At 51.4% G+C, this 16,506-nt stretch overlaps 3 protein-coding genes and 2 pseudogenes across 4 annotated transcripts; 2 read left to right on the top strand and 3 right to left on the bottom strand.

The window, feature by feature from the left end:
• The first annotated feature begins 899 nt into the window (after positions 1 to 899).
• Positions 900 to 4,666, top strand: LOC117191551 (annotated as a pseudogene).
• Positions 4,667 to 4,769: 103 nt separating this feature from the next.
• Positions 4,770 to 6,515, bottom strand: LOC117189458 (inhibitor of Bruton tyrosine kinase-like). The gene is made up of 2 exons (XM_033394586.1): positions 6,085 to 6,515; positions 4,770 to 6,034 (listed from the first exon to the last, which is right to left on the bottom strand). The coding sequence occupies exons 1-2, from the start codon at positions 6,451 to 6,453 to the stop codon at positions 5,372 to 5,374; spliced, it is 1,032 nt and encodes a 343-aa protein (XP_033250477.1). The 5' UTR covers positions 6,454 to 6,515; the 3' UTR covers positions 4,770 to 5,371.
• A 421-nt stretch (positions 6,516 to 6,936) lies between these two features.
• On the top strand, positions 6,937 to 11,718 carry LOC117191550 (annotated as a pseudogene).
• Positions 11,719 to 11,811: 93 nt separating this feature from the next.
• Positions 11,812 to 13,926, bottom strand: LOC117189460 (inhibitor of Bruton tyrosine kinase-like). Its single transcript, XM_033394588.1, has 2 exons — positions 13,175 to 13,926; positions 11,812 to 13,124 (listed from the first exon to the last, which is right to left on the bottom strand). The coding sequence occupies exons 1-2, from the start codon at positions 13,916 to 13,918 to the stop codon at positions 12,888 to 12,890; spliced, it is 981 nt and encodes a 326-aa protein (XP_033250479.1). The 5' UTR covers positions 13,919 to 13,926; the 3' UTR covers positions 11,812 to 12,887.
• LOC117189452 (inhibitor of Bruton tyrosine kinase-like) lies at positions 13,927 to 16,282 on the bottom strand. Of its 2 annotated transcripts, XM_033394577.1 has the most exons (7): positions 16,041 to 16,282; positions 15,722 to 15,984; positions 15,087 to 15,660; positions 14,893 to 15,020; positions 14,689 to 14,832; positions 14,044 to 14,633; positions 13,927 to 13,983 (listed from the first exon to the last, which is right to left on the bottom strand). In XM_033394577.1, exons 1-6 carry the CDS (start codon positions 16,206 to 16,208, stop codon positions 14,318 to 14,320), a joined length of 1,593 nt encoding a protein of 530 aa, XP_033250468.1. In that variant the 5' UTR covers positions 16,209 to 16,282; the 3' UTR covers positions 13,927 to 13,983; positions 14,044 to 14,317. The 2 variants fall into 2 exon arrangements, with proteins under 2 accessions (XP_033250468.1, XP_033250469.1); XM_033394578.1 differs by lacking the exon at positions 13,927 to 13,983 and having other exon boundaries at positions 14,545 to 14,633; positions 14,964 to 15,020; positions 16,041 to 16,281.
• Between the last annotated feature and the right edge of the window lie 224 nt (positions 16,283 to 16,506).

Below are 16,506 nucleotides of genomic sequence, written 5' to 3'. Positions count from 1 at the left end.
GAACCGAGAATAGTTTGGATTATGCTCATTACGATGCTATACAAGTGGAAATGGCAGTATCTTTCTCTCTCGATCTCAATCCGATTCCAGTGTAAACACTGGAACGAGTATAAATCTTCACGTGCGGGCCATAAACAAATGCTCATAAATTAATTAACACTTGGCTCGAACTGGAGATTTAGATGGGGATGGAGATGCGGATGGGGATAGGGATGGGGGAACTCACTGGCAAACTGGACACATAAATTCATTATTTTACAACTTGTTTCTCGGATCTGCTTACAGGAATTCCAGCAAAAGCTCTTCCAGCTTTTCGATCTCGAACGGCATGGTTATCTTCTACAAGACCGCTGGATCGAGCATATCAAGGGGCGTTTAACGTAATTTTTTTTTGGTATTTTTGCTTTACTCGCAGTTAGATCTCCCTGTGCCCTGTTTTCTGTCTCCGCCTCCTTCCACGGATCGGTACTGTGACGGTGCCAAAACAATTAGCTCGCTTGCCAGCAAAAAGGCGAGGAGTAAAAAATGGTAAGCCATGCAGGCTGTCCACACCACTCGACTCCACACACACGCACCTTTCTGGCGTGCTCCAGGCATTCCAGCTGCGGCAGGCCAAAGACGTAGTCTGCCGTGCGATGGCATCGCCAATGGCTCCGGCCATGGTATTGGGTATCGTTAATGGTAATACTGAGATCGATCTCTCTGGACTCTGGTTACAGCGACGACCGTCAGATGGACTTTGCCGAGCAGATCGAATCGGTAGCCTATGTGATCTGGGGGGAGAACAGCAGAGGTAGCTTCAAGAACTTCCGCGACATCTGGCATAAGCGCGGAGTAAGTGATAGCCCCCACAGCAGGTGTACAGCCATCGACATTCACTAATCCACCACTAATCCTAGATACTGGACAAGTTGTATCGCCTGATAGACATGGATGGGACCAATCTCATTTCCACCAATCAGGTAATGGAGTTTATATCGCATCTGACCAACTCCCGGCCGCGGACCGGCTTCGACAAGAGCTCTCTGGCCCGCCTGGAGCACCTGTTCCGCAACCCCGTCGGCAACGAGCAGGAGATTCGCCGCGAGGAGTTCCAGAAGATTGTCACCTCCAAGAATGTGGGTTTAGAGTGGTGTATTCCATAAATACCTTCAGGCTAACAAACTCTCTTTCTCGTGTGTGGATAGCCCTTCTTCACGGAGCGTGTCTTTCAAATCTTTGACAAGGACAACTCCGGCTCCATTTCGCTGCAGGAGTTCATTGATGCCATACATCAGTTCTCGGGACAGTCGGCCGATGATAAGATACGCTTCTTGTTCAAGGTCTACGACGGTAGGGATCCGATGAGGATCCACAGTTAATCGCATCCATATCCATCCTTCGCAGGCGATGGCCTCATTCAGCACAAGGAGCTGCACGATGTGATACGTCACTGCATCAAGGAGAATGGCATGGAGTTCTCCGAAGATCAGATCGAAGACCTCACCAGCGCCATGTTCGAGGATGCGGATCCCCACAACAGCGGCGAGATCACTTACGAGGCACTCAAAAATCAACTTAACAAACACGGTGGTCTCCTGGAGAACCTCAGTAGAACGTAAGCTCTAGAAAAGAAAAAGAGACTCTAAATTTAATGATTCCCATCTGATAGGATCGATCGCTGGCTGGTGCCCGTGGCTGAGGATCGTCCGGCGGGCGCTGGCAGGCTGTGGAACACGATACCTCACCAGCTGACGCTGGCCTACATGAAGAACAACCAGGTTTTTGTCACGTACCTCTTCTTCTACATAGCCGTAAATCTCTGCCTGTTCATCTTACGTGCCATCCAGTACCGGGCCAGCAATGGCTTCGTCATCATAGCCAGAGCCTGCGGTGAGTAGTCGTAGGCCCTTGTAACCTCCGATTCTTACGACCTTCAGCGTCCCATCTTCAAACTCCTTGTAGGACAATGCCTAAACTTCAACTGTGCATGGGTCCTGGTGCTGATGCTGCGGCACTCCCTTACGTATCTCAGGGGACGGGGATTGTCTTCGTATCTGCCGCTGGACCACCATGTCTACCTGCACAAGCTGACGGGGATCACAATTTTGGTTCTCAGCCTGGTGCACACGATCATGCATCTGTTCAACTTCTCCATCATCGTGATCAACGACCCCAACATCAACGCCGGGCACTACACGATCGGGGAGTGGCTACTGACGGATCGCCCGGGCCTGTTTGGACTGATTCCGGGCTGCGCCAATCCCACGGGCGTCGCCCTGCTGGCCATCCTCGTGGTGATGTTCGTGTGCTCGCAGCCGTTCGTGCGGCGCAAGGGCAGCTTCGAGGTCTTCTACTGGACGCACCTGCTGTACGTCCCCTTTTGGATACTCACCCTGTTCCACGGGCCCAACTTCTGGAAGTGGTTTCTGCTGCCGGGTCTCGTCTACATCGTGGAGCGGGTGCTGCGCTACGTGTGGATGCGGGTCGAGCACGGCAAAACCTATATCAGCTCCGGCCTGCTACTGCCTTCCAAAGTAATCCATCTGGTCATCAAGCGGCCGTTCAACTTCAACTTCCGCCCCGGCGACTATGTGTTCGTGAACACTCCCGCCATCGCCAACTACGAGTGGCACCCGTTCACCATCAGCTCCGCGCCCGAGCAGGAGGACTACATGTGGCTACACATCCGTACAGTGGGCGAGTGTACCAACCGCCTCTACCGCTACTTCGAGAGCGAGCAGCAGAAGCTGCACAAGAGCGAAGTGGGCCAGCACATGCACGCCATTCCCACGCCCAGCTTCATGCTCCTCAACGAGGCACGAAATCCCGCGCTGAACGGAGACATGGCCACCACCACGTCTACTCCGCAAACAGATTTCCTGGCCCGAAACATGGTGGGACAGGCAAAGCCGCCGGTGCGACCTCCTCGTCAGCATCGCAAGCTCGTGGCCTTCAGTCCCCAAGCACCGGATCCCGCCCAAACCACGTGCGTGAATCGCATCCGGAGCATCAAGAAAAACCTGCAGCGAACCTTCTCCCGGAAAGAGCCAGGTGAGCCGAAGGGTAAGCCCAGTCCGACGGGCATGGTTAACGGATCCTCCATCAGCGACGGTGAGCGCGAGGATCCGGGAGGTTCAGCGTAAAGATCAAGAAGCGCAGCCGACTCAAGGCGTAAGTATATCCGCTGCCGCCAGATCCAGCCAGAATAATCAGTAACCCCATCTTTCTCTTCGAAGTCTTCGTGCCCTCGGCCGTTCGGAGCGTACTTTCGATGACAAACGGGTGCGCCGTGCCCGCAACAACAGCGTGGGCCTGGCGTATCTCAGTCCGCAGAACAAGTCGCTGGCCCAGACCTTCCGGTACATGCGCAACAAGCCCACCATCATCGCCTTCAAGACGCCCAGCATGGAGGAGCACGAGTCGCAGTCCCAGCTGACGATTGCGCCGGAGAACAGCGGTAGTCCGGCCAGCAGGGCGGAACAGGGGCAGCTTGCCAAGGCGGAGTCCAGCGACAGGCTTCATATGACCAGGCTAAGCCTGACAGCGGATGTCGTGTGCAAGCCACTCGAGGTATGTTGCCGTAGCGAAGAGCCGTAGAACTAACAGATCTGCCACCTGAATCTAACAATCATCCACTCCACCAAAAAGGACAGCAACCAAACGTGTACGAGCAGCAGAAAATCCATTCTGCGGCGTCCCACATTCCTACGCACTTTGTCCACATCCCTAACCAACCGAGGCGGCGGAGGTGGAGGTGGAGGCGGTAGCTCCACAACTAACAGCGGTAGCAATGTCACACTCGATGAGGGCGTCATGGAGGTTTGGGTCACACCAACATACACACATACTCAGCCACTCGCCCTGGGGACTAACCCGATCTCATTTGCCAACTTCTCTGTTTCGCCCCGTGTTCGCATACGCTCTTAGATCTTCATTGACAGCCCGTACGGTGCTCCCTCGAGCCACATCTTTGGGGCCCAGCATGCGGTGCTCATCGGCACCGGGATCGGTGTCACACCCTTCGCCTCCATTTTGCAGTCCATCATGCACCGCTACTGGAAGGCGCGGCACAGCTGTCCACGCTGCCAATTTGAGTGGGCTAGTGAGATCCCCAAGTCTGTGATGAATCTGCGGAAGGTGGACTTTTTCTGGATCAACCGCGATCAGCGATCCTTCGAGTGGTTTGTGAATCTTCTCTCCCAGCTGGAGATTGAGCAGGCGGAGCTAGGCGGCGCCATGGAACGGTAGGCCCAGAAATATTTTTCTTTCCTAGAGATTTGCTAATGGGTTTGCGTTTTTTAGTTTCCTGGACATGCATATGTACATCACAAGTGCCCTGCAGAGGACCGACATGAAAGCGGTGGGTCTTCAGCTAGCACTGGATCTGCTCCACGAGAAGGTAATATCCGTAAAGCATATCAGTTTCTATTCAATCCATTAAAATTCACCTATTTTCTATATCAGGGCAAGCGGGATCTTATCACGGGTTTGAAGACACGCACAAATGCAGGACGCCCCACCTGGACAAGGTGTTCAAGCAACTGCAGGCACAGCAAAAGGGCAAGGTGACTGTCTTCTACTGCGGTCCCCCGCAGCTGGCCAAGACGCTGCGCTACAAGTGCGATCAGTACGGGTTCTTATTTCGTAAGGAGTGCTTCTGAAGAAGCCATCCCACCTCTCTCTCTCCCTATCCGTCTCTGTGGTTCTCTCTGTCCATTGTGTCCATTGATCTGTCCCTCCATTGCTATCTCATTTGCATAAGCAACGTGTTTTATTTTCGGGTACGGTTCGGTTAGCGAAGCTTAGATGGCTATTTATTCGTCATATGTTGTTGATGTCTTATCTGTTGAATGTGTCCCCCACAGCTTGTAAATATCTGTATCCGCATACATATAGGTATGTATATCTATATACTCATACAATAAAGTTTGTTACTCGATGTGTCGTCCTCTGATTGCATCCAAGTTCCAGCCAGTACATTATGCGCCCCTTTCCAAGTGGCTCCGAGTTCTAAATTTGATTGACGGCACATTCTTACTAATCTTCAAGAGCAGTTACAACTAAAATTACAATACGGACACTCTAATAAAATACAAATTAAAATGCACATTAGAAAACGTTCCTTTCCTTTGGGCGACTAATTCTGATCACTAAATATCCGACTAGACAGAAGCCTCAGGGGTGAAATGTGATATACCACATTCAGTGCTTCAACCAAGTACTGAAGTTGATGCCTGTGGGTCTGGACTTGCGTTCAATGGTTATTGTCTCGTCATCGGTATTGTCCACGTTGTAAAATTCACGCAACTCGGCAATGGCTGTCTCCTCGATCTGTGTGTGGGCCAGTGACTTGTTCCGCATCCTTTCGAAGGACTCCCGCTGTCGTCGCTCATCGGCGAGGATCCTCGAGAAACTTTGCGGCAGCCGCTTGGCCTCGCATCATATTGGCAAAGGAGGTGGGGTCCGAAAGGCTGCCTGTTGCTGGTGAGTCGCTAAAGGAACTACTCGACGGAGTGGCGGGTGGCAAGCCCCAGGCATTCGGCACAACCACAGGAGTGGTGGGCTCTTGCTCCACCAGAGGCGAACGCCAGCTCTTCAATTCGGAGGACAGACGTTTCCGTTGCTTCTGCGACAGTTTCTGCGACTGGGGCGTCAGGGATCTGAGATCCAGATTGTAGCTCTTACTCAGCGGCGTACTGGTCTCTTCTGCAGGGGAGGTTGGCGGTGGCGTTTGCTCCTTAATGGGAGCCCTTTCAATGACCTCTAGCTCTGGCCTCGGTGGCTCTTCCAGCTTAAGTGTGTTGTTCACTTTCAGGGCAGTGTCGGTTAGCTTTCGTTTCTGTTCCTTTTTGTCCACCACACGAGACCAGTTCTTGCCCTCGCTTCGAGTGCTTTCCTGCGGTCCGGTAGTCGCCTCAGGGCCAGAGGCAGACTCACTTACGCTTAGCGATCTCATCATGCTGGATATGGCCTGCTGTTCGTAGTAGTGACGGGCGTCTTGCCTCCGCAAGTCCTTCTGCTTAAGCTCAGCTGCCGCTTTTAGCTTTGTTTCCTGAAAAAGAAAAGAGATATTTAGGGGAAGTAACAGTACGGCACACAAACCGGGTCCATTCGATAGTCCAGGTCAATATCGCAGTCAACGACAAAACTAAGCAGCAGTTCATCTTCTATGGCCTCCGAGAAGGGCGTGATCTGGCGGTAGTCGAAGACATTGGAGAACATCTTACGGTAATGGTCGTTAAGGCATTTGAGAGTCGCCTCATCGCACTGTTCGATGCTGCAGTAGCAGAGAACTCTGGCCAGGTTGTGGCAGATGAAGTCCATGCATCCCTTGTGCAGCAGCTTGCAGTTGTACATCGCGGCAAAGTCCAACATCTCGCCGCACTTCCGTATGCTGATCTTGTCTAGAATAAGCGATTCGCAAACGTTCCGCAGCGATTCAATGAAGTACTGATCGCAGAACGTGACCATGTTGTAGAGAAAGGTTTCCGTATAGTTCTGCTTGCAGAATGTCTCTGTATCCAGGCTGTATAGCCAATAGGAACAAATCAATTTGCAGTTGTTACGCAGCGCCCGACGTCACGCTCAGACTAATTTTCTGTCTCTCTCGCACGCACTCTTTGTCGCGTCGTTTAATATTAGCGGCGTCTGCCGGAGGAGAGCCATACTGACTTAGTATCGGGTATAACTGTAGAGTTGCGGTGTCCGCAGTAACTCACAACGTTCCCTCTCGTTTGATTTGTGTCTCTCTCGATGGGCTTACATTTTTTGTGTGTTGTGTTTACTTTCGTGCTTTGTGTTTCGTTTCGTCTGTATTTCGTATTATGGGCTCCCCGAAAGCTGTCCAACCAGTCATCGCCGCGGCGCGATCCCCCAGAGCTCATCCGTTAAATATGCACATTTTTCATCATCATCTTTGGGACTCCTCTTCGAGGGGCGATCATCGGTGACCAAATGCAAACCGGCTGCTCTATCTTCGATGTGCAGACAGTGCTGGGCGCTCATGATCGTGCGATCGAATTTCATTAAAATATTAATAAGCGGATAATTTATGCAAAACATTCATCACCATCACTGCCGCATAGTTGAGTGCGCCGTGGGATCGTATGAACCGAGAATAGTTTGGATTATGCTCATTACGATGCTATACAAGTGGAAATGGCAGTATCTTTCTCTCTCGATCTCAATCCGATGCCAGTGTAAACACTGGAACGAGTATAAATCTTCACGTGCGGGCCATAAACAAATGCTCATAAATTAATTAACACTTGGCTCGAACTGGAGATTTAGATGGGGATGGAGATGCGGATGGGGATAGGGATGGGGGAACTCACTGGCAAACTGGACACATAAATTCATTATTTTACAACTTGTTTCTCGGATCTGCTTACAGGAATTCCAGCAAAAGCTCTTCCAGCTTTTCGATCTCGAACGGCATGGTTATCTTCTACAAGACCGCTGGATCGAGCATATCAAGGGGCGTTTAACGTAAGTTTTTTTTGGGATTTTAGCTTTACTCGCAGTTAGATCTCCCTGTGCCCTGTTTTCTGTCTCCGCCTCCTTCCACGGATCGGTGCTGTGACGGTGCCAAAACAATTAGCTCGCTTGCCAGCAAAAAGGCGAGGAGTAAAAAATGGTAAGCCATGCAGGCTGTCCACTCCACTCGACTCCACACACACGCACCTTTCTGGCGTGCTCCAGGCATTCCAGCTGCGTAGTCTGCCGTACGATGGCATCGCCAATGGCGATGCTATCTGTGTTGTATGTTAGCATATACAACAGCTAACATAGTCCGCATGCCTCGACAGCAACAGCAACAGCTAAAGCTGGCACTGAGACTGAGACTGAGACTAAGACTAGAGCTAAAGCTGCGATTGCGACTGGGAATGGGAATGGAGCTGGGACTAAGACCAAGACCAAGACTGAGACTGCGCCAGAAACTGTCATTGGCTGCCTGTCGTAATGAAGTCATTCAAATACAAATATAGCGCGTGCAGCCCAACAGCGGGAGAGGAGATCGGGAGCAGGCCATGGGGAGATGGGGGCCATGGTATTGGGTATCGTTAATGGTAATACTGAGATCGATCTCTCTGGACTCTGGTTACAGCGACGACCGTCAGATGGACTTTGCCGAGCAGATCGAATCGGTAGCCTATGTGATCTGCGGGGAGAACGGCAGAGGTAGCTTCAAGAACTTCCGCGACATCTGGCATAAGCGCGGAGTAAGTGATAGCCCCCACAGCAGGTGTACAGCCATCGACATTCACTAATCCACCACTAATCCTAGATACTGGACCAGTTGTATCGCCTGATAGACATGGATGGGACCAATCTCATTTCCACCAATCAGGTAATGGAGTTTATATCGCATCTGACCATCTCCCGGCCGCGGACCGGCTTCGACAAGAGCTCTCTGGCCCGCCTGGAGCACCTGTTCCGCAACACCGTCGGCAACGAGCAGGAGATTCGCCGCGAGGAGTTCCAGAAGATTGTCACCTCCAAGAATGTGGGTTTAGAGTGGTGTATTCCATAAATACCTTCAGGCTAACAAACTCTCTTTCTCGTGTGTGGATAGCCCTTCTTCTTTGACAAGGACAACTCCGGCTCCATTTCGCTGCAGGAGTTCATTGATGCCATACATCAGTTCTCGGGACAGTCGGCCGATGATAAGATACGCTTCTTGTTCAAGGTCTACGACATAGATGGCCTCATTCAGCACAAGGAGCTGCACGATGTGATACGTCACTGCATCAAGGAGAATGGCATGGAGTTCTCCGAAGATCAGATCGAAGACCTCACCAGCGCCATGTTCGAGGATGCGGATCCCCACAACAGCGGCGAGATCACTTACGAGGCACTCAAAAATCAACTTAACAAACACGGTGGTCTCCTGGAGAACCTCAGTATAACGTAAGCTCTAGAAAAGAAAAAGAGACTCTAAATTGAATGATTCCCATCTGATAGGATCGATCGCTGGCTGGTGCCCGTGGCTGAGGATCGTCCGGCGGGCACTGGCAGGCTGTGGAACACGATACCTCACCAGCTGACGCTGGCCTACATGAAGAACAACCAGGTTTTTGTCACGTACCTCTTCTTTTACATAGCCGTAAATCTCTGCCTGTTCATCTCACGTGCCATCCAGTACCGGGCCAGCAATGGCTTCGTCATCATAGCCAGAGCCTGCGGTGAGTAGTCGTAGGCCCTTGTAACCTCCGATTCTTACGACCTTCAGCGTCCCATCTTCAAACTCCTTGTAGGACAATGCCTAAACTTCAACTGTGCATGGGTCCTGGTGCTGATGCTGCGGCACTCCCTCACGTATCTCAGGGGACGGGGATTGTCTTCGTATCTGCCGCTGGACCACCATGTCTACCTGCACAAGCTGACGGGGATCACAATTTCGGTTCTCAGCCTGGTGCACACGATCATGCATCTGTTCAACTTCTCCATCATCGTGATCAACGACCCCAACATCAACGCCGGGCACTACACGATCGGGGAGTGGCTACTGACGGATCGGCCGGGCCTGTTTGGACTGATTCCGGGCTGCGCCAATCCCACGGGCGTCGCCCTGCTGGCCATCCTCGTGGTGATGTTCGTGTGCTCGCAGCCCCGATGCGGGGCGAGCACGGCAAAACCTATATCAGCTCCGGCCTGCTACTGCCTTCCAAAGTAATCCATCTGGTCATCAAGCGGCCGTTCAACTTCAACTTCCGCCCCGGCGACTATGTGTTCGTGAACATTCCCGCCATCGCCAACTACGAGTGGCACCCGTTCACCATCAGCTCCGCGCCCGAGCAGAAGGACTACAAGTGGCTACACATCCGTACAGTGGGCGAGTGGACCAACCGCCTCTACCGCTACTTCGAGAGCGAGCAGCAGAAGCTGCACAAGAGCGAAGTGGGCCAGCACATGCACGCCATTCCCACGCCCAGCTTCATGCTCCTCAACGAGGCACGAAATCCCGCGCTGAACGGAGACATGGCCACCACCACGTCTACTCCGCAAACAGATTTCCTGGCCCGAAACATGGTGGGACAGGCAAAGCCGCCGGTGCGACCTCCTCGTCAGCATCGCAAGCTCGTGGCCTTCAGTCCCCAAGCACCGGATCCCGCCCAAACCACGGGCGTGAATCGCATCCGGAGCATCAAGAAAAACCTGCAGCGAACCTTCTCCCGGAAAGAGCCAGGTGAGCCGAAGGGTAAGCCCAGTCCGACGGGCATGGTTAACGGATCCTTCATCAGCGACGGTGAGCGCGAGGATCCGGGAGGTTCAGCGTAAAGATCAAGAAGCGCAGCCGACTCAAGGCGTAAGTATATCCACTGCCGCCAGAATAATCAGTAACCCCATCTTTCTCTTCGAAGTCTTCGTGCCCTGGGCCGTTCGGAGTCGGAGCGTACTTTCGATGACAAACGGGTGCGCCGTGCCCGCAACAACAGCGTGGGCCTGGCGTATCTCAGTCCGCAGAACAAGTCGCTGGCCCAGACCTTCCGGTACATGCGCAACAAGCCCACCATCATCGCCTTCAAGACGCCCAGCATGGAGGAGCACGAGTCGCAGTCCCAGCTGACGATTGCGCCGGAGAACAGCGGTAGTCCGGCCAGCAGGGCGGAACAGGGGCAGCTTGCCAAGGCGGAGTCCAGCGACAGGCTTCATACGACCAGGCTCAGCCTGACAGCGGATGTCGTGTGCAAGCCACTCGAGGTATGTTGCCGTAGCGAAGAGCCGTAGAAAATCCATTCTGCGGCGTCCCACATTCCTACGCACTTTGTCCACATCCCTAACCAACCGAGGCGGCGGAGGTGGAGGTGGAGGCGGTAGCTCCACAACTAACAGCGGTAGCAATGTCACACTCGATGAGGGCGTCATGGAGGTTTGGGTCACACCAACATACACACATACTCAGCCACTCGGCCTGGGGACTTACCCGATCTCATTTGCCAACTTCTCTGTTTCGCCCCGTGTTCCCATACGCTCTTAGATCTTCATTGACGGCCCGTACGGTGCTCCCTCGAGCCACATCTTTGGGGCCCAGCATGCGGTGCTCATCGGCACCGGGATCGGTGTCACACCCTTCGCCTCCATTTTGCAGTCCATCATGCACCGCTACTGGAAGGCGCGGCACAGCTGTCCACGCTGCCAATTTGAGTGAGCTAGTGAGATCCCCAAGTCTGTGATGAATCTGCGGAGGGTGGACTTTTTCTGGATCAACCGCGATCAGCGATCCTTCGAGTGGTTTGTGAATCTTCTCTCCCAGCTGGAGATTGAGCAGGCGGAGCTAGGCGGCGCCAAGGAACGGTAGGCCCAGAAATATTTTTCTTTCCTAGAGATTTGCTGATGGGTTTGCGTTTTTTAGTTTCCTGGACATGCATATGTACATCACAAGTGCCCTGCAGAGGACCGACATGAAAGGGGTCTTCAGCTAGCACTGGATCTGCTCCACGAGAAGGTAATATCCGTAAAGCATATCAGTTGCTATTCAATCTATTAAAATTCACCTATTTTCTATATCAGGGCAAGCGGGATCTTATCACGGGTTTGAAGACACGCACAAATGCAGGACGCCCCAACTGGGACAAGGTGTTCAAGCAACTGCAGGCACAGCAAACCGGCAAGGTGACTGTCTTCTACTGCGGTCCCCCGCAGCTGGCCAAGACGCTGCGCTACAAGTGCGATCAGTACGGGTTCTCATTTCGTAAGGAGTGCTTCTGAAGAAGCCATCCCACCTCTCTCTCTCCCTATCCGTCTCTGTGGTTCTCTCTGTCCATTGATCTGTCCCTCCATTGCTATCTCATTTGCATAAGCAACGTGTTTTATTTTCGGGTACGGTTCGGTTAGCGAAGCTTAGATGGCTATTTATTCGTCATATGTTGTTGTTGTCTCATCTGTTGAATGTGTCCCCCACAGCTTGTAAATATCTGTATCCGCATACATATAGGTATGTATATCTATATACTCATACAATAAAGTTTGTTACTCGATGTGTCGTCCTCTGATTGCACCCAAGTTCCAGCCAGTACATTATGCGCCCCTTTCCAGGTGGCTCCGAGTTCTACATTTGATTGACGGCACATTCTTACTAATCTTCAAGAGCAGTTACAACTAAAATTACAATACGGACACTCTAATAAAATACAAATTAAAATGCGGCAGCTCCCCGTTGTTCTAGAAGCACCACAAATCCCACATTAGAAAACGTTCCTTTCCTTTGGGCGACTAATTCTGATCTCTAAATATCCGACTAGACAGAAGCCTCAGGGGTGATATGTGATATACCACATTCAGTGCTTCAACCAAGTACTGAAGTTGATGCCTGTGGGTCTGGACTTGCGTTCAATGGTTATTGTCTCGTCATCGGTATTGTCCACGTTGTAAAATTCACGCAACTCGGCAATGGCTGTCTCCTCGATCTGTGTGTGGGCCAGTGACTTGTTCCGCATCCTTTCGAAGGACTCCCGCTGTCGTCGCTCATCGGCGAGGATCCTCGAGAAACTTTGCGGCAGCCGCTTGGCCTCGCATCATATTGGCAAAGGAGGTGGGGTCCGAAAGGCTGCCTGTTGCTGGTGAGTCGCTAAAGGAACTACTCGACGGAGTGGCGGGTGGCAAGCCCCAGGCATTCGGCACAACCACAGGAGTGGTGGGCTCTTGCTCCACCAGAGGCGAACGCCAGCTCTTCAATTCGGAGGACAGCCGTTTCCGTTGCTTCTGCGACAGTTTCTGCGACTGGGGCGTCAGGGAGCTGAGATCCAGATTGTAGCTCTTACTCAGCGGCGTACTGGTCTCTTCTGCAGGGGAGGTTGGCGGTGGCGTTTGTTCCTTAATGGGAGCCCTTTCAATGACCTCTAGCTCTGGCCTCGGTGGCTCTTCCAGCTTAAGTGTGTTGTTCACTTTCAGGGCAGTGTCGGCTAGCTTTCGTTTCTGTTCCTTTTTGTCCACCACACGAGACCAGTTCTTGCCCTCGCTTCGAGTGCTTTCCGGTCCGGTCGGTGCGGTCCGGTAGTCGCCTCAGGGCCAGATGCAGACTCACTTACGCTCAGCGATCTCATCATGCTGGATATGGCCTGCTGTTCGTAGTAGTGACGGGCGTCTTGCCTCCGCAAGTCCTTCTGCTTAAGCTCAGCTGCCGCTTTTAGCTTTGTTTCCTGAAAAAGAAAAGAGATATTTAGGGGAAGTAACAGTACGGCACACAAACCGGGTCCATTCGATAGTCCAGGTCAATATCGCAGTCAACGACAAAACTAAGCAGCAGTTCATCTTCTATGGCCTCCGAGAAGGGCGTGATCTGGCGGTAGTCGAAGACATTGGAGAACATCTTACGGTAATGGTCGTTAAGGCATTTGAGAGTCGCCTCATCGCACTGTTCGATGCTGCGGTAGCAGAGAACTCTGGCCAGGTTGTGGCAGATGAAGTCCATGCATCCCTTGTGCAGCAGCTTGCAGTTGTACATCGCGGCAAAGTCCAACATCTCGCCGCACTTCCGTATGCTGATCTTGCCTAGAATAAGCGATTCGCAAACGTTCTGCAGCGATTCAATGAAGTACTGATCGCAGAACGTGACCATGTTGTAGAGAAAGGTTTCCGTATAGTTCTGCTTGCAGAATGCCTCTGTATCCAGGCTGTATAGATAGTCCAGGACTGGCTCCATGTACTCAGCGGGCACACCCTCCATGTTGACTGTAGTGCGCTCGGCCCGCGAGGTCGTGAACATCATTTGAAAGTACTCCAAGCGTGACACCAGCATGCATTTATGGGCCTCCAGAACCTTCGAATCCTCGCACACGATTCGCACATCGTAGACCTCTGGATAGTCTGAGCGATGCAGCCGATTGAAACGCTGCCGGGTACTAGGTATGGGAAATTGATTATCTCGTACGTAGCTCTGCAAGTATCTGGCTAGATCGACCAATTGAAACATCTCCAAGTGAGGGATAAACATTTCGCAGGCTCGAATTCGCTCCCGAGGGTTGGCGGGTCCCAGACTCTCCTGGATGCAGTCGATATCTAAAAGAAGGAACACAGCATTTAAAAAAGCTTTCCCATGCAGAATAAATTTCGACTTACCATCCTCTGCTGGCCAGTAACTGGTGTAGATATACTTTAGGATCAGCTCAAACATCTTCCCCGTGAGATTTTCATAATTTAGATAGACATCCTTGTCCAAGTAGATGCGAGTGAGCTCCCTGAGGCCTGGTGCGCGACTATACAGGATAAACTTGTGGGCCGCAAAGCGCTCCCCATCCACATGGAAGACGACATCGTGCACGGCATCCGATTCGCAGGTTTCATGGTAGAGCTTCTTGCTCCCTGCGTGGCAGTGGGGGCTTGCGGAAGTACTTCATAAGAGACTCTTGCAGCACGGCGAACGAGGAGAAGCTCTCGTCGCAAAAGATATCGGTAGCACGATCAATATTGGGAAACGCTGCAGCTCGATGCGGATCACATGCTCTCTTGAAATCTCCGTGCGATTCTGATCGTTGTTGTGCCATATATCCATATTGGGCTTGGATTTCTCTTCCAGCATGACGGCTGGCACGGCTATCTGATTGCACTTGCCGCGATAGACGCAGCCGTCCAAAGATAGTATTAGGACTTGATTGCACTTGTACAGGATCTTTTTAATCTCAGGCAGGCGTATTGGCGAAAAATTACACCTGGAAGGATAATTGTTGTGTGGTTAAAGGTTATTAGGGATCCGGAATAACTCACCTGTAAAATTGCTGTGTATTCTCGTACCACAGGAACACCACATTCGTCTCAGTGAGCATCAATAGCTTTAGGGCTGCTGCAGATCCTTTCGTGGAGCTCTTTAAATGACCGCCTATCACCGCAATGCTTTTGAGATCTTCGTAGCTGAAGAAAAGAACATGTACATCAATAATAATATGGGAATAAATAATAGGTAAAACTGACTTAGGAGTCTTAATGTATCTAATCTTGTCACCATAAAATAACGTAATCATCTTCTCCTCTGTGTAAATTACCGTGGCTGCATTGTTAGCTTCCACAAAGCGGATTGAAGTTCGCGCAGGTAGTTTTATCTGAAATATTACCAAGGGCTTGTATGTTTACGTTCTATATTCATCTAAATATATAGAAAGACTCACCAATGTGGGCGCCATAATAATGACTGTGGTGCGACTTATGCCAAATTGCCCCTGATTGGCACCCCAGACGTATACACACTTGGTGCTGTAGGCAATGGAGTGCTGGTCGCAGGCGATCACATGCAGCAGGTCGATGGCCCCATTGTCACGTAATGCGACAACCTCCCTGAACTGTGTCAGATTCTCGGGCGCATCTCGCACTCCCAGCTGATGGTCGGTGTTGATGCCGCAGGCAAATACCAGCGAACGACGCGTGAGCAGCAGAGAGTGTTGTCGGGAGACACTTATGCACATGATGGAATCGTCGTTCAGCTTCGAAGAGACCTTCACACGCTTCGGCGCCGGCAAGCTGTTCTCCACACCAATGCCCAGACGTCCACCCTTGCCATGGCCGACGGCATAGAGATGACCCTTCTTGTCGCAAAAAAGACTGTGATAGGCTCCCAATGCTACTTGCTCTATCCAGATGTTGGACTTCCGAAAGAAATCCACTGCCTGAGGAGCATTGGTGTTCTGCTCGTTGCCAATGCCGAGGTTATAGTTCTTATTGGAGCCCCAGACGAGAACATCGTTCCTGCACGGCGACAGAATTGGTTAGTTTAGGACTGCTTGTATGTAGCTCTGGATGGACTCACTGAGACTCTGTGGTGAAATCTTCGTCGCACTTGCGGCAGATGGCTTGCAGCGGAAACCGTGTGTCTTCGTCTAGCAGTTCCAGACTTGCCCCATAGCGCAGCAGAAGCACAGCACAGTCTATGGAGCCATAGTACAAGGCCCTGTGCAAGGGACTACTGCCAGACTCGTAATCGAGTCCGTTAATGTACGCTCCGTGGTTCAAAAGCCACTCCAGAATCTCATATCGCGCCACCGAAGCTGACATGTGCACAGCTGAGCGGCCCTGGGGAAATTTAATAGTGTCAGTGCACACAGGCGATCACTTAGGGCTCCCCTTACCAGGTCATCTATGATGTTGGCGAATTTTCCGCAGGTCTTGAAGATGAACGCTCCCAGATTTTGATTGTCGATTGAGCGCTTTGTGAGTGCGGCTGTAGTGCTGTTTCCATGTTGGCGACATGTACACTTGGCAGTGCAGTCATATTCCTGGGCCTTGGCTGTTGACATGCAGATATTTCACAATAATTCGCCGCAATAATTCGTTCAAGTAAGTGGAATATGCAGTTGAAATCAGTTTTATCGACCCTCAGAAATATACCAAAATATACGGTTTAATTTTAAAAATATACCATAAATATACTGACGAGTACAAGCTCTATTATACATATTCCCCTTTTTTGATATTCCGTGCAATATAACTAACTTAATAGAATCCTCAGTCCTGCCCACATAATTTCATCCGATTAATGAATCATTTTTCTACCTGACTGGTTTATTTTAACCACTTGCATTTATTGGATTTTGT

The sequence above is a fragment of the Drosophila miranda genome, assembly GCF_003369915.1.
Source record: "Drosophila miranda strain MSH22 chromosome Y unlocalized genomic scaffold, D.miranda_PacBio2.1 Contig_Y1_pilon, whole genome shotgun sequence".
Taxonomy (NCBI): domain Eukaryota; kingdom Metazoa; phylum Arthropoda; class Insecta; order Diptera; family Drosophilidae; genus Drosophila; species Drosophila miranda.
This window is presented reverse-complemented; position numbering and strand designations above follow the sequence as displayed.

Coding starts and splice junctions, on each gene's coding strand:
- LOC117189452 (XM_033394577.1), bottom strand. CDS start 16,208: ATGTCAACAGCCAAGGCCCAGGAATATGACTGCACTGCCAAGTGTACA. Junction 15,021..15,086: donor TTATTATGGCGCCCACATTG/GTGAGTCTTTCT, acceptor GTAATATTTCAG/ATAAAACTACCTGCGCGAAC. Junction 14,634..14,688: donor AATACACAGCAATTTTACAG/GTGAGTTATTCC, acceptor TTATCCTTCCAG/GTGTAATTTTTCGCCAATAC.
- LOC117189460 (XM_033394588.1), bottom strand. CDS start 13,918: ATGTTTATCCCTCACTTGGAGATGTTTCAATTGGTCGATCTAGCCAGA. Junction 13,125..13,174: donor TGGACTATCGAATGGACCCG/GTTTGTGTGCCG, acceptor TTTCTTTTTCAG/GAAACAAAGCTAAAAGCGGC.
- LOC117189458 (XM_033394586.1), bottom strand. CDS start 6,453: ATGGTCACGTTCTGCGATCAGTACTTCATTGAATCGCTGCGGAACGTT. Junction 6,035..6,084: donor TGGACTATCGAATGGACCCG/GTTTGTGTGCCG, acceptor TTTCTTTTTCAG/GAAACAAAGCTAAAAGCGGC.